Raw genomic sequence first — 17,111 nt, forward strand, 5'->3', positions numbered from 1 at the left:
GGAAGTAAGTCTTGGGAAGCATGATGGTTGGCAGAGCACAAACAGGATGTAGCTGATCCTGACACCCTTCCTGTCAGACAGAAGCTCACTCCAGCTGGGGTGATAACAGCTTTGCTTCCCTTTTCTTTCTGGAAGCCAAATGGGAGCCGGGATGGGAAACTGACAAGGGTACATTTATTGGACTTTGGTATGATGCGCTCTCAGCACAATGCACAGGGGGAAACTCCCACTGTTTTTGGAAGCCCCCAGCTCCCTCTGCCTTCCTTTGAATCACTCCAGCTGCTCATGGCGCCCCCTACAGGAAATTAGGCAACGGATGGGGACGTATATCCCACTAAAGCATTTGCGTGGCACTAGGTTCTTTTCAAAGTAGCATTTGTATCTTGAAAGAATACGGAAAAGGGAAAAGATCTATTTGTTTATGTATCCATTCTCTGATTGCTCAGTGTTTGGCCTGTGTCAGGGCTCAGGTTGATGCAGTTAAGGCTACGATTCTGCCAACCACACAGGAAGCAGGATGTAGGAAGTGAGGAGTGTCTCAGGAGAGATGCAGGGGCCCACAGTTTAAGAAGGGGGGGGTGTTTGCCCAACTGATTCAGAGGATCGTCCTGCGGGTAGTGTGTTCGCCCTCCTGACACACCGTGTTCTTCCCCGTGTCTCCCTCAGCATGGCACGTGGGTCCCCCAAACAGAAACATATAATATTGATGAATTCAGTGGGGTTAACCCAAGCTGGAAGAACTCCCATTTTTAACCTTTTAGTGGTTAGGTTAGGTGACTAGTATCTATTTAATAAAATGATTTTGAAAGAAACAAGGCCGGTGGCCTACTAGGGCTGATGGCGGTGTCATTTACACGTGTGATAGGGGACCAATGCCCTGAGTGGGGTTATCACGACCCTCCCTGTAAGAAGAATGAAGAGTTGCTAGTGTGAAGTGACTTGAGGCATCAAGAAGACTGATCCTTACCCTCTGACCCGGAAATTCCACCAGTGGAAAGTGATTCCTTTGAGTCTTAAAAGTTATGGGGTCCTGGGATGCCTGGGTGGCTCAGTCGGTTAAGCCACTGCCTTCGGCTCGGGTCATGATCCCGGGGTCCTGGGATCGAGTCCCACATCGGGCTCCTTGTTCTGCCGGGAGCCTGCTTCTCTCTCTGCCTCTGCCTACCACTCTGCCTGCCTGTGCTTTCTCTCTCACACAAATAAATAAATATAATCTTAAAAAAAAAAAGTTATCAGGTCCTTCAGAGTACATTATTAAGATGGAAATGTGTTCTGGGAAAGAAGGATTATTAAGACAACTAACTGGAAGCAAGGCCTCAGTAACTCAGTGACGGGAAGAGGTCAGGAGCAGTCTATATAGAAAAGGGAAGTGGCATTGGGGTAATCATAGCATGTCAGAGATTCAGGGATCTTCAACATAATCTAGTTTGCTTCTCTCGCATAAAAGGTGAGTGGGATGGTCCAGAACATTAAATAATCTGCAAGGTCCCACATCTGGGAAACTCTGCAGTGATAAGACACTGTTTCCTCGCAGAGCCCTTGATGATAGAAATAACCATAATAATGACAGCTAACATATTGAACTTTGGTTGTGTGAGAGGCACGGTCTTAAGCTTTTTATGTGTACTCACTCGCTGAACACTACGTATGTATAGACCGGGCTCTAGAGAGGTGAAGCCACTTGGCAAGGTCTTGCTGCTAGTGAGCAGGGAACAAAGACTTGGGTCACAGGAGGGAAGGACAGGAAGCCACTGCTTCTGGGTGTTTTGTGTATGAGCAAAAACCACCGATTTAGGACAAGGAAGGTTAAGATTTAAGAAGAATTCTAATGTCCAGATATGGCACAGTATTAGCATAGTTGCAGGAACTGCTAGAAAACACAGAATGAAGCCTGCGTCCTATCAGGAGGGACACTCTGGGCACTGCTTGCTAATGCTAATGACTAGGAGACAACACAAGGCAGGAAGAGGCTCTGGGTCAGTGTGCCAGCCATGACCGGAGACAGGGACCTCATGGAGATGGGCGTATAGGACTATTTCCTACAGTCCTTTGATTTCAGAGCTCAGGTTGCTTTAGGATTTGGAGGGACTATGGTGTGAAGAGCACTGGACTGGGAGTCCAGTGCACATGAGTGTACACGACTCATGATCCTTCTGCTAATGCTCCCTGCAATTGTACAGAAGTCACTTACCTTCCCAGATCCCAAAATAAGGAAATAGCAAAACTCGTTCAGTTTGGGAATTCTAATTCTAAGATACATATACTTCAAATCATGTTTGTTTTGCTGACCCCTAAAATGGAATTTATTTTAAAAGCAGGTGGTCCTGGCACAGAAAAATGATTCCTTGCCTTCACCTGCAATTCTTTCAGTGACACATCTAAACTCATAAATTCCTGTTGAAAATCAATGACTTTGTGTGTGTTTGTGTGTGTGTGTGTGCGCGCGTGTGTAAAGATTAAATTAAATCACATCCACGAAATTAAATATATTTTAAAGAATAAAAAGGGCTATTAAAACTTTAAATGACTTATTTTCAATTAAACTCTAAAATTAATCATGGAATACTTTTAAAAGAGAAGTATTAACTCTGAGCATGCTTGATATCATTTAATTATCATAACAACATGGTAAGTTTTTTTTTTAAAGATTTCTTTTATTTGAGAGAGAGAGAGAGAGCATGAGCAGGGGGAGGTGCAGAGGGAGAGGGAGAAGCAGACTGTTTTCTAAGCAAGGAGCCTGACATGAGGCTCAGTCCCAGGACCCTGAGATCATGACCTGACCCAAAGGCAGATGCCCAACCTACTGAGACACCGAGGTGTTCTATGATATGGTAAGTTTAAACCTCCTTTCCCAGATAGGAAAACAGAGACTCAAAGATGATCCGTAATTTGCTCAAGGACAAAAACTTAAAAAGGGCAGACTTGAGATTCAAAGTCAGGGTCCCAGACTCCAAGTCCAGAGCTTTCTACCTTATCACAGAAGCATCAAGAACATGATACCAGCAAACCTGCTCTGATGAGTCAGGAAGGGGAGTGTGGAAACTCCTGGGAAAGATTCCTCGCTGTTCCTTCTACAGAACCCGTGGCTCCATAGAAGGAAGAGATACCCTGAAGGACTGTAGGGCACGGATAAGACCTTGACCTTTGATAAGAGCCCACCAGCTCTCACACCATACCAAAGAGCAGATGTCTCAACCTGACTTTGGGTGGAGCTATGCCATGGCCTAACAGATTCCCTGGGCCCTGCTCTGCAGAAGAGCTTCATGTGGCCCTATCCCATATTAGCATTTTTCACGTCAGATACAAACAAAAATTCCCATCAGAGGATAGAAACATGAAAAAGGGGACGTATTTGTTGTATGATAAAGTGGTCAGGCGATAAAATTTGAATGGTTAAGCTGACAGAAATAGAATCTCTCCTTCTCTGGGGTGGGCAAAGACAGCTGGTTGAGCTGGCCTTGCCCCTTGACCACATCAGCTGCAGTGACCCCCTGGGGCCATCTTTGAGGTGACTACTACCTCTTATTTACCCATTCTTGGGGTGTGTGTGTGTGTGCTTGAACACAAACTCCTGTCCTTGGGCCCCTCAAAGCCAGTCCTTCCAGCCTAGGATGGGAAAAGTCTAATTTTTGCAGTAGTAGCTGTGAATTCAAATGGGTCACCAGTAGAACCTAAATGGTTGAATGAAGCTAACACAACTGAGCTTTGGCATCTGGATGAAGAAGCAATCTTCAGGCTGGGTGCTGGGCCACCTGCATCTGGAGAACCACATTTTCATCTTCTAAACTTGGGTAACAATTCGACTTTCAGGGCCCATGACTCTTGGTTCAATATCAGGGCCAACGCTGCGCTTAGCTGCTAAAGAATTATCAAATGTGGGGGAACAGAGTGTACAATCTTCATTCGTGCCATGGTATACGTAGAGCAAGGGATTTAGAGTCAAGACACCTGCATTTGAGTCCTGGCTCTGGTAATTACAGGCTGTATGATCCTTTATCCTTCCTCTCTGGACCCCTTTGTCTTAATAGGCAAATGGAGAGAAGGAAGTATTCACCTCATGAGCTAGTTATGAGGATTAATTACACTAACATGCATGGAAGTACTTCATTACTGTCAAATGCCAAATAAATGTTATTTATTATTATAACCATCTTCTCTCCAAAAAGATTTTTTTTTTCCTTTTGAGTTATGAATCATTCAGCCATGCCCTGATAGATTTCTAGTGACTGACAGCACATGAAACAAGAACTGGGAGGAACTGGCTAAGATAAATAATCCCCCTTAATTGCACCTACTATGAGTATTAACGATGAATGCCAAGGCTCATTGGGCAGAGCCTTTCGTTGGCAGGGATTAACAAACTGCTCTCTTGAGTTAACAATCCTCGCCATCCCTTCCTGTCACCAGCCCAGCGTTCCTAGAAAGAACACAATGAAACCTGCAGATTTTGCTTTTGTTTTTAACTTAATTTTTAATTTCAGGGAGCCATCATAGTTTACTTCTGATCTAAAGCAGACAATGAACTCGGTTGGGGTATCATCTTCCTATCTTCTCAGAATGAGGCGCAAATAACTGCACACAAGAGAAAACAATAGAAAAGGGACTTACAAATCCTGCACAGTGTTCGCAGAAGGTTGGCTTGAGATAGGTCATCTCCTGAAAATTGTGGACAAATCCAGGTCCCATCTTACAGTGTAATTGGGACTTAGCTCGCAGAAAGTAAGCCATCATTTCGTCTTTACTAATGAGGCCATCCCTGTGAAGAGAATCAGAGAAGGGAGGGATCTTTGAAGACCATGTTGTGAGGTGGCTGACACACTGTAATCACCCAACTCCCCAAACCTTTGTGGCCAAAAGCAGGTGGGCAGTGTTCTCCTTTCTGAAAGGAGAGGACCTTGAAGGACAGCTTTTGGTGCAAAGGCTTTCTTAGTAAAGAAAAGAGACGTATGTATATCCTGTGGTCCACAGCATAGAACTCTCCTTCATTACCAAATGGAAGCTTCTAGAAGGAAATATCCTTGATCCCATCCCTTAGCAACAGGGTGTGCAAGAATCAGGCTGCTGGAGAAAGGCAGAAAACCGTAATAACTGGGCCCATCATTCTCAAATTCATTCAGCCTGACGTCATTTGGGCCACTGCTGTTGGTAATCTTTCCTTCATGTCTTACTGGCTTATGGACCATCTGTTAGAACGATTCTTTCAGATCTTCACATAGAACCTCTGGTTACACCCACCAGCACACAGCCAGACTTCTTGTTTATCAAGAAGATCAAATCCACTTGAAGCACGTGGTCTTCATACCACCTTCTCTCCACGTCAGCAAGTGACAGAGCATGTGCCCTTCTGTGCCAGTTCAGAATGCCTTTGGATCTCATCTGTCCTCTCTTGTGTCCTCCTGTCTCTGAGGAAGTCATGCTCCCCTACCCAACTCTGCAGTCTCCCAGGACATGGCTCCTTCCATGTTCCGCTCAGTCTCTTCACCCACTCCTTCCTCTGTGTACAAGTACGCTCACTACTTCCCCATCTGGAAAATGTCTTTCTTTTTTTTATTATTTTATTTATTTTTTAAAAAGATTTATTTATTTATTTGACAGAGAGAGATCACAAGTAGGCAGAGAGGCAGGCAGAGAGAGAGGAGGAAGCTGGCTCCCTACTGAGCAGAGAGCCCGATGCAGGACTCGATCCCAGGACTTTGAGATCATGACCTGAGGCAAAGGCAGAGGCCCAACCCACTGAGCCACCCAGGCGCCCTGGAAAATGTCTTTCTTTAACCTTGCTTCCATCCCTGGCACCTGTCTTTTCTCTCTTCCTTTTCTTACTCCCAAAGTTTTCAGGAAGAATATTTTTTAGAGGGTTTTTTTCTTTTCCATTTCCTTCAATTACTTTCGGTCCATATGACCAGGATTCTAACCCTACTGTTCTGTCTAAACAGTCACGGTGACATCCTCAGTGGCCTTTCCTCACTTCTTTTTTTTTTTTTTAATTTTATTTTTTTAAAAGATTTTATTTATTTATTTGACGGAGAGAGAGAGAGAGAGAGAGAGAGAGAGAGCTACAGAGGGAACACAAGCTGGGGAGAGGGAGAAGGAGAAGCAGGCTTCCTGCCAAGCGGGGAGCCCGATGTAGGGCTGGATCCCAGGACCCTGGGATAATGACCTAAGCCGAAGGCAGATGCTTAATGACTGAGCCACACAGGTGACCCTCTTTTTTTTTTTTTTTTTAAGATTCATTTATTTATTTATCTGACAGAAGGGAGAGAGAGAGAACGCGCATGCAAAAGCAGGAGGAGAAGCCAGGGAAAGGGAAAAGCAGTCTCCCTGCTGAGCAAGGAGCCCAACGTGGGGCTTGATCCCAGGATCCTGGGATTATGACCTGAGCTGGAGACAGATGCTTAACAGACTGAGCCACCCAGGTGCCCCCTTTTCTCAATCCTTGACGATGTCGACCTCCTGGCTGCGTGTGACATGCAGGCAGGTTTCTTTTCTTTTTGACACTTTCTCCTCCACGTACCCGTGTGATTCCACACAGCCCTGGTTTCTCTCCTGTCTCCCACGTTCCTCCTTCTCTGGCTTTCCTGTAGGATCCACTTCTTCCTTTCAGCTGAATGTGGGGGGAAGTGTCCCAAGCTGTAGTTCTCAGGCCCTGAGCTCATGTGCCTTTCAATTTTCCCATAAGAATTTGCTCACATGCCCAGGACTCCAGCTTGCATGGCTAAGCTGAAGACCTAGAAACCAATATTTCTGATAGACACAGCTTGCTAGAATCTCCTCTGGAATGTTCTACCCCCCTCTCAACATCAACGTATCTCAGCTTACCTAACAAAAATCACGTAAGCTATGAATATTTCAAACTTTCATTTTTAGAAAAAAATAAAATTTACATATCTTTGCCAGGACAAGTGTCAGGTCTATCAAAGAAAAAACAAGAAAATGAAACAAGAAATGAAACAAAAAATGAAAAGTAGGAAGTGATTTTAAGTTCATGTCTTACCTACATGTCACGGATAGAAATGAACTAAGGGAAGTCGGTAGTTAGCAGGTAGTAACTTGAATTTTATTTTGTAAAAGAGGTTCATGTTTCTAATAATTTAATTTATCTTAAAAGTATTCTTTGTCCTAGATATACAATAAAGATGAATTAAGGTTTTAATATGTTATGATAAAATATCAAGGCTTTCCTTGGTGTATTGAATTACTTATAGATTTAGTTTTTAAAAAATTCTCACACCAACAAAAACATTAAAGAATTCTAAAGTGATATGATTTGGACATTTCATCAATATAAAATCTAGCACCTCATTATAGATGATTTTTAAACTAGGAACTAATCTCACAGAATCAAAAATGAAGCAGTCAAATTTCTAAGTCCAGTGTTTCTCTGATATATATATATATATATATTTTTTTTTTTTTTTTTCTATTTCATTTTCCACTGTTTTCTACTGAGCTAGATCTTAGCCTCTAAGATCATTTAATTTTCCAGGAATCATTTAAGGCTACAGAGAAATGTATGTTTACTTCATTTATCAAAACAACCTTGAGCTAGGAAAGAGAGAAACAAAGAAAGGGCACTTCTTGGCTATCTGTAGATATTACCTGCTCTTCTGAAGACTGTAAGTAATTTAAAATAATTTTAGTTATTTGGTGAGTTTTAGTCCTGCCTGCAGGTCCACTGATGCTGAGGACTCTACCAGCCTAGGTGTAACGATATTTCTCCTCTACACTCCTTTTTTAAAAGATTTTATTTATTTATTTGACAGACAGAGACCACAAGTAGGCAAAGAGACAGGCAGAGAGAAAGAGGTGGAAGCAATCTCCCCGCTGAGCAGAGAATCTGGTGTGAGGCTCGATCCCAGGACCCTGGGATCATGACCTGAACCAAAAGCAGAGGCTTTAACCCACTGAACCACCCAGGCGCCCCTCTCCTTTGCACTTTTTGATGGAGTTTTGGGGGCTGATGAAAGAGCTAAGCAGAAGTAATGTGGGGATGGAGAATCATCTTCATTTGCAAATGGGCACTCGGACTGCACACTGATGGTATAGTCAGCCCTGTGATTTCGCCCAACCCGTCATGTTTGTGGACACCAAGAAAAAAATCAGCGAAATATTAGACTTGTCTCATCAGTGCCCTAGGATTGAAGCTGTCCGAATGTACACTAAAGGTTCTCCTCGGACACTAATTTTCTGCTTCAGGACAGTTGCATTAAAATATAACAAAACGAAAACTTACTGATCTTTGTCCAACACACAGAAGGAATCCAAAAAGGGAAAATTGGCAGCTATACTTTCAAAGTCCTCTTGGGAGATGTACCCATCGTGGTCGTGGTCATAGTTTCTAAACACGGACTGTAAAGGAAAAACAAATATTTATGGAAAAACTATTTATGAGGCCGGCTCTGAACTTGTCATTGGGAAAGCAGTGATAGCCAGCATATTGTTCTATTGAGGAGCTCAGAATCCAGTGGGAGATAATGAAATTGAGAAGCCTTTATGATATAAAAAGATAAGTGCAATGGTGAGGATAAAAATGGGGTGTCATGGGGCACCTGGGTGGCTCGATTGTTAAGCCTCTGCCTTTGGCTCAGGGCATGATCCAGGGGTCCTGGGGTGGAGCCCTGCATTGGGCGCCCTGCTTCCCCCTCTAGTACTCCTCCTACTTACATTCCCTCTCTCACTGTCTCTGTCAAATAAATAAATAAAATCTTTAAAAACAAAAAAATAGGATGTCCTGGGGAGGAGTGGAGATGGGAGATTTTAAAAAGTTTCCTGAAGAAAGTAAGGCCTAACTGAGACCTCAGTTTTTGTAAGAGTTCAGCTTGGTGAATTCGCGAATGCCAATACCATGCCGATAGCAAATGAAGCTTTAAGGTGTTAAAGTATCCAAAAAAATTCAAGTATATTTTTAATGCAATTCTAATAGAATTCCAGTGGGAATTTGTTTTAAATAAACAAACTGATTCCAAAGTTCAAACAGAAGTAGACATGTTGAGAATAGCCTAAAATTGTTTAAGATGAATGAGGGAAAAGGTGTCCTATCAGAAATCAAATAATCTACAAAGCTACATTAATCGAAACAACATGGTACTGTAACTTACTGCAGATAGCAGAGTCTGAAAATAGATCCATGTTTATAAATGAATTTAGAATATCAAAAGAGTATCTTTTGAAATCCACAGGGAAATGAAAAATTACCCAATAATTGCTGTGGAGCTAAATGGCTGATAATCTTACAAAATCAATTGTCCCGAAACTAGATTCTAGATGCATTAAATATTTTAATAGAAAAAATAAAGCTATAGGGGTGCCTGAGTAGCTCAGTGGGTTAAGCCTCTGGCTTCAGCTCGGGTCATGATCTCAGGGCCCTGGGATCAAGCCCCGCATTGTGCTCTCTGATCAGCGGCAAGCCTGCTTCCCCCACTCTCTCTGCCTGCCTCTCTGCCTACTTGTGATCTCTCTCTCTGTCAATTAAATAAATAAAATCCTTAAAAATAAGTAAAGCTATAAAAGTATGAAAGGTAAAGAGACAAAAATAATTTTTATGTTTTGTCATCTTTGAGTGGGAAAGGCCTCCTGACATCAAAGTCAGCAGCTCTAAGTAGAAACATTTTATTACATAAAATGCAAAATATCTGAATCAAAAAAGTCCAGTGGATAAATTAAAAGATAAATGACAGAGAAGATTATCTGCAATATACAAGAGAACAAAGACATAGAAAGGAAATCGGGAGATCAGAAAGTAAAAATACAAACGGCCAATACATTTGTGGAAATTGCTCAATTCTGCTAATAATTATAGAAACACAAGGAAAACTTTTTTTTTTTAACCTTTCAGATAGGAAATGTTAAGATCATTGATAATTTCCTAGGATATGAGAAAATAGGCACTCTCCTATTAGTTGATGAAGTCAATAGACACAGTCATTCTGGAGGACAGTCTGCTTACTCTCTGACCCAGCAGTTCCACTTAGGGGACTCTGTTCTAGGCAAATTGGTGAACCATGTTACTCAGAGGCATATGGGGGCGTGTGTGTTTATGGGGGGATTAAGTCATACAAGGTAATTTACAAATTATCAGTGTTTATCCCCAGAGAGCAGAATTCCCAAGGTCTGAAAGCAAAACTTGGATTCTCTCCTTTTTATGAAAAGTTTGCATATTTACAATGATTCTGACTTTCTTTATAATCAGAGAAAAATAAAAGGAGTGTTCCAATGCCCTCTGTTAAATTGGGTTTTCAAAAAGGTATGTTATGCTCTCCCTAGAAACCCATCTATGCAAGCAGGTAATGATGAGTCTTTCTCCCTTTTCCTGGTGGTTTCTGTCTATTCTATTTTATCCATGGCACTCGATGTTGCAAGCTCCTTCCGGAGTATTTTGGGAGATGGGCAAGGTATAAATGAACAAATTACTTAATTAAAAATATGACTGTTCAGCACCTATTGTAAGTTTATTTATAGATAACTGAATTGTGCAAAATCCTAAAGCATTACCTTTTTTGTAAGTCCCAATATCTGCATTTATCTACAATCGAAATTGCTTAAAACTGACCATTGTACTGTGCCTTCTATTTATAGGTAACTTCCATATTTCTGTTGAAAATACAATCTTTTGTGGAATAAAATTGAGTTTCCAAATTCCATGATAAAACACAGTCTTTCATTTGATTGAGCTGAAAGTAGGCAACTTATCCAAACTGGGCCAACCTTCTCCCCTAGGAAGTTGGAATTGGAGAGAAAATAGGAGAGATGGCATCAGGGTGGAGAGCAGGAGGGAGAGAGAAAGGGGGAGAGAGTGAAACAGACTCCCCACATGGGACACAAAAAGTCTTTCAGCAGGTAATGAAGTGAGCATTCAGAGAAAAGAGTGGGAAAGAGAATCGTTCTGTCTTTCACTTCCTGGCTCTGGACCTTCCTGAGCTGCCACTCTGTCCGCCCTGGATCCTGCCCCATAGCCCCGCCCCCTTCCTTGGCTCCAGGTTGGGTCTGTGACCACAACATCGACACATGGCCTCCTCCACTGGACCTTATGCGACTAAACACCTTCCCCCATCCTTTCTGACCTTTCCTTGCTGCCTCACAGGCGCCACAGAACTTCTCTTTCAATGCACTGTAATTCCCTGGATGATCCAAGATGTAGAACATTCTTTCTTTTCCTTTAAACACCCATCCCCAGCAAAACAGTTCATTTTATCCCAAGACGCAATCCTATTGCATCATACCCACCCATTAAAGCTGATATTTAATCAGGGGTCATAGTTTTTAGGGCCAGGTTTGTTTCCATTTTCCCCACACTGACACTCCTACCCTTTCTGTCTTCCTTCCTTCTTTCTTACCTTCCTTCCTTCCTTTCCTTCCTTCTTTTAAGATTTTATTTATTTATTTTGAGAGAGAGAGAGTATGCACATGATCAGGGTGAGGGGAGGGGCAGAGGGAAAGGGAGAAGCAGACTCCCCACTAAGCAGGGAGCCTGAAGAGGGGCTTGATCCCAGGACCCCAGGGATCCTGACCTGAGCTGAAAGCAGACGCTTAACTGACTGAGCCACACAGGCGCCCCTCTACTCTTCTTTCTATGTAGAAAACTCTGATGGAGACTCTCTCATCATTAAGTGATGTTTCTGACCTAGATGTCATTGTGCTGCTGTGTCACAGACCCCCAATACATACAGCAAAAGAAACTATGCAACCTACAGGATCTTTTCCTACCCTCAGATAATCAATTTCTTGGGCATTTTCTTGCGCATTTTATTGTGACCCATGTAGGTTTTTCATGAGTAGATTCTAATCCCCAAACAGCCCTTTGAGTAGCAGGGGCAATAGTGGGGGCGTCAAATGCCACTGAAAGAGAGTTGGGAGTAGCTGAGGGTATTCTGGCAAATGAGAACATGAGGACAAGAAGGGGAGAGGGGGCCTTTCTGGGATACTCTCCCCCAGAGGCCAATGCCAAGTACAGAGAGTGTCTGCTAAATTGCTCCTACCTGCCAGAGGCCTGTTTTCATTGACTTCAGTTGATTCTTGGCAATGGTAGAGTATTCTGGAAAGAGAAAGGGGCCTTCTAGTGCTCAATCTCCACTCTCTCAACCACTTACCTCAACTAACTTCCTTATGTGCTTATTGATGACTGTGGGGTCTGGCTTCGGCATCACTCCTGATGCCCATTCCAAGGGCACCACAGGCTTCGTGGGTGTCGTAGGGGAGGTAGGCTGCTGACAGAGAAAACACATTTTTTTAACTTTATCTGAGACTTTGAACAATTAGGGGGCACTGAGAAGGACATGCACTTTCTATATTAAAAATATCAGCAAAAACATATATGCAACACTTAAATGTTCTGAAAGCAAACATCTTCTATCAATGGAATCTAATCTGTGACTACATACACGTGTGGATACTGTATTTTGTTTAGCAATAGCCTAGATTCCATTATTCTAAATGGAAAAAAAAGATGTTGCTCTCCCAGCCCACTCGAAAATTCTACTCATGTTCCCCAAATATTACTAAAACAGCTTTGAAACTTATTTAATACTCCAAACAGATTTTTGTATAATATAAAATATATAAAACACCAGTTGTCTAATTCTTTAATAACTGGATTGCTGATAAATTAGTAGATGTGTGCAGTAAATGGGCCCATGAAAATGGTCAAGTTTATGTCCTCAAGCCGGTATCTTTATCTTTCTCAATACGCTTAATCCCTTCTCACTGTTTGGCTAATTAGGTTTTTCTAGCCTCTTTGGTGGATTTGCCTTCTCTATGTTTTTCCACGTTCTTTCAAGACATTTTCACTAAATAATGTGGAGGAGATGGTGGTGATAATGTATTACATGTTTATACAACACAAAGGAAAACACAATCCCCTCAAGAGACTAGCCAAGAGTGCTGTGCACTTAAATCCTCTCCCTGGGACTGTCATACAATGTAAATATCTTTGCTGGTGCAAGCATGAAAACTGTATTGGAAGGTTTTGATACTGAATTGGGGATAAATATGTTTGCAAGAGGAATTAAGGAGTATCTATACTGGATTTAAGCCCCTCACAATGTTGTGAGATGAGAGAGCAGGACCAAAATCTACCTGCTGCCTGGATGTGATCACCAAAACATAGACTCACTCCCACACACATCATACATATCCTGGCTCCTTCTTTCAAGCTTTTTATTTTGTTCATCTGATGAAGGATAAACCCATGGTTCCCAAACTGTATAACAAGGTGCCTCATTGGGAACATGGCAGTGGACTCATATGGGGGTACCAAAAGATATTTCAAACTTCCAAGGTAAATAAAGCAATACTCCATATTTGACAGACACCATGTGAACTACCATCTTAAAGTAGTTCACAATTCCCCCATTAGATCCTGCTACATTTCTTCCAATATTATCATATCTTTCCAAAACAAAAAATCAGTGTGGAACAAGGAGAAAGATGGCAGTATTCAACCTGATTCTAAGATTTAAGAAATTGTTCCATGCCCAACAGGCACACCCATCCATTTGTAAGTAATTGTGGTTATTTAAGAATGAAATTAAAATATTATTTTTATTTCAACATGTGTTATTTTTTCAAGTGGTTTCTACATCATTAGAAGATTAATATATATTAAATTGTTTGGCCCTAACTATCCTAAAAGTGGAATTGTGAGGTATTTCTTTTGATCTAGAGGTAGTCTGAAAAAACTGAGACACAAAGTAAAACACAAAGAACTAGTGAGACACGAAGGATGCGCTGTGCAGAGCAAAAGTTCAGAGGGGGACTATGCAAGGTCCACCAGCATTAACCATAAGCACACCCGGTACTATCATCCTGACAGGAGCTTGTTCTCTAGTGTCAGCATATGTCAAACCTAAACACAAAACAGGAGGACAAGAGATGGAAAAGAATTGGGGAAATGTGTTCGCATAGATTCAGAGGCTTTTAGTCGTTGGAAAGGGCTTTGAAAGCTTCTGCTTTTATAAAAGATAAAAAAGACTACATTGGATGGAAATGTCTCCTACAATTGGCAAAAATTCATCCTGAAAATAAACTAAAACATCTAAAGAGCACAAATCAGGCAAGTATGCTAACATGGTCATTCCTACCATGTTCCTGATACAAGGGCTGCCAGGAAAATGATGGGCAGCATCCTGCGGCAGAAAAAGCACAGAAGGGGTGCCTGGGTGACTCAGATGATTAAGTGTCTGCCTTTGGCCCAGGTCATGATCTCAGGGTCCTGGGATCGAGCCCTGCATGGGGCTCTCTACTTAGCAGGAAGCTTGCTTCCCCCCTCTCTCTGCCTGCCTCTGATTATTTGTAATCCCCCTCTCATTCTGTCAAATAAATAAATAAAAATCTTAAAAAAAAAAGAAAAGAAAAGAAAATGAAAAAAGCACAGGAGTTGAAGACAGACAGGCCTGACACCACCTCCCATTTCTTCCACATACAGGCTGTGTGCTCCATGTGAGACACTTGTCCTCATCAGACTCCACTTCCTTAAGAGTTAATGAGATACAGAAGCCCCAGCAGGTGCTCAACAACCCAATGGATAGCAATTAAGGTGCCTGCTTATAGGTAGAGGAAGGGGTGAGGAGGTGGAAATGCCATGTGCACGTGTAACAGCTTGCCACACTGAAATCAGCATCCTCCCATCAAAGCCAAGGAATGAGAAAAGAGCTCATGGATTCCTTTTTTCTAATAACTTTGCCTTTCTCTCCAGCTCTTAGGCGTGCTAACTTTGCAGAGTCTAGCCCTCATTCTTCCCTTTGGTCTGTATCTGGCCACATGGATCTGTTCTTCAGTGTCCCCAGGAGATGAGCCTCTGGGGACTGGTGGGGAGGTGAACATGCTGTTGGAAACACCACACTCATGATCATAAGAACAGATGCTACCAGGTCAACCGACTCAAGCTCAAGTGCGTAACCTCCCAGCACCTCACAGTCATTCTGCCTCTTTCGGGCTGATGCTTCAGAATCAGAATAGAGGGTCACACTTAAGGTCCACATCTCTGGCAACATGCCACAGAACTCAACAGGTAAGGAGGTAAGGCATGAAGCCTTTATCAGAAACCTGATGTCAGGATAGGAGTCTAAGAAGCCAACATAGAGACAGTTTTTCCTTCAACATGTGAACCTCATCCTCACTATAAATTTCAAATTCGCCCAGGTATTTTTTTATTAGCACAAAACATATCTAAGACACAGACAACTGTTTCAGTTTGCTGCATAAAATACTCGATAAAACTAATGGCCAGTGTACTTTCGGTAGTGCAATTTCCCCAATCTCAGCATAGAATGTTTCTTTACTAAGAGTCAGTGATCCAATGTGATACTGAAATTCTGAGCTGAGTCGATCATTAGCAGGGAAATTTGTGAATTATGATTAGGGTCTTCAAAATTTATTACACTTAATTTCATACTGAATGGGTTTTATATTGGAGAGTCTAAATGCTGTTTAACATTAAGATGAGTTCTTGTTTTGTTGGGAGGAGGGCCTATGTGTACACAAATTCTCAGATGGGACACAGCACATAGAAGATAAACAATGAAACGGAATAATTGGGAATAATGTTGTTCTTTATTAGCCTCTGATATGAAGAAATAATCTCAAACTGTCAGAGCTCAGCTCTTCCACAGGCAAAATGGAATAATACGAATTTTTTAAATTATTCAGTCTTCAGATCACAAAGCATCACTGGAACAGGCATCATGATATATGACAAACAACGGTATTTGACTCTGATCCTTAGAGAGAAAACACCACCTACCGATTTAGAATTTCTAGGCTCCAGCACCAGTGACAGTTTGTAAATATCGTCTTCTGTGTGGTAGAGGTCCAGAGAAAGCTACAACAAATTAGAAGGGATAAATAATGATGTTGGATCACATTTACTTATTTATTTACATTGCTGAAATATTTTTCAAACTCAATGTGTAACCTCAGTGTCTCAGTGTCATTTGAGAGAATGTAGAACATTAAAAAGAGAGCAATTGGAGGTGGAACATGAACTTTTAAAAAGAAATAGTGAAACCTAGTATGGCCATCAGCCATACTATGAGTTATGTCAGATGTGTTTACATCAACAAAAGGCAATGTGCTCAATGCAATAGGGATTGTTCAGAGAGGTGACAAATATAGCAGAGAGGGAGGTTCTGGAGTCCAGTGGGTCTGAGTTCAAGTGCAGGCCTGCCACTGCTTAGCCCTGTCACCTTGAACTAGTTACATCTTCTCTGATACTCAGTTTCCACATCTGTAAAATGGAAATTATCTTAAAAGTCCCTACCGAATTGCATTTTGATCAGGATCAAATGGAATACCTCATGGGAAGTACTACACAGGGGCCTTGGTACACAATGAAATGTCAAGAAAGTTTGTTTGGTATTGCAGTATCTTCTCATTTGTCAGAAGAAGCCAGAAATCTGAAGTTTTATATGAAATACTCAATTTTTAAATATTAGCAACTAATTTTAAAAATTTAAGATTCCATGTCAGCCAAATAAAACCCATCTGCCATGGGCAGTTGCCCACCATTTTGTAAATTCCATAATGGAAAACTCTACTGGCCTCTAAGCCTCAAGAAAACAGTTAGCCATTTGTCTTTTCTGCCTCTGTAACCCCCCCCCCCCATGGCTTGCTGCCTTGCATTGTGAATGCTACATAAACAGAAAGAAAATCAAGTGACTTCTTTCTTCCAAATTCTTTGTTACCAGGAGTTATTCTGGACTTTGATGAACCTGTTCCTGTCCTCCTAATTAGGTCTCTAGTGACTGGCACTGACATCTGCTGGAGAAGGGATGACAAGAGTGCTAGTACATCTGTCCAGAAACCCAAATAACCACATGCTATGCAGGGGAGATGCTCTTTCAAAAGACACAGAACATCCTTGAGCATTTTCTTTTTTTTTTTTTCATTTATTTATTTTCAGCATAACTATCATTTTTTCACCACACCCAGTGTTCCATGCAATCCGTGCCCTCTATAATACCCACCACCTGGTACCCCGAGAATTTTCATATAGCACATGGACAGATACCAGATCCAATAATGGAAATATCTTCTCCAAACCTTTGCTCTCTATTAGTGGTATTGTGAACCTGGGCAAGTCATTAACCTTCCTGGGGCTCAATCTCCCAGTCTATAAAATG

The 17,111-nt window shown here is 41.8% G+C and overlaps 1 protein-coding gene across 6 annotated transcripts in view; it reads right to left on the reverse strand.

The window, feature by feature from the left end:
- RASGRP3 (RAS guanyl releasing protein 3) overlaps positions 1 to 17,111 on the reverse strand; it is a 108,161-nt gene that overhangs the window by 10,054 nt on the left and 80,996 nt on the right. For 5 of the 6 annotated variants that reach the window (XM_059405440.1, XM_059405442.1, XM_059405438.1 and 2 more), the window contains 4 exons: positions 15,734 to 15,811; positions 12,084 to 12,200; positions 8,231 to 8,346; positions 4,609 to 4,756 (listed from right to left, as the gene is read on the reverse strand). In XM_059405440.1, coding sequence (XP_059261423.1) covers positions 4,609 to 4,756; positions 8,231 to 8,346; positions 12,084 to 12,200; positions 15,734 to 15,811 — 459 coding nt within the window. The remainder of the gene's footprint in view (positions 1 to 4,608; positions 4,757 to 8,230; positions 8,347 to 12,083; positions 12,201 to 15,733; positions 15,812 to 17,111) is intronic. The other variant, XM_059405439.1, reaches the window with a different exon arrangement.

Source organism: Mustela nigripes, chromosome 7 (genome assembly GCF_022355385.1).
Source record: "Mustela nigripes isolate SB6536 chromosome 7, MUSNIG.SB6536, whole genome shotgun sequence".
NCBI lineage: Eukaryota > Metazoa > Chordata > Mammalia > Carnivora > Mustelidae > Mustela > Mustela nigripes.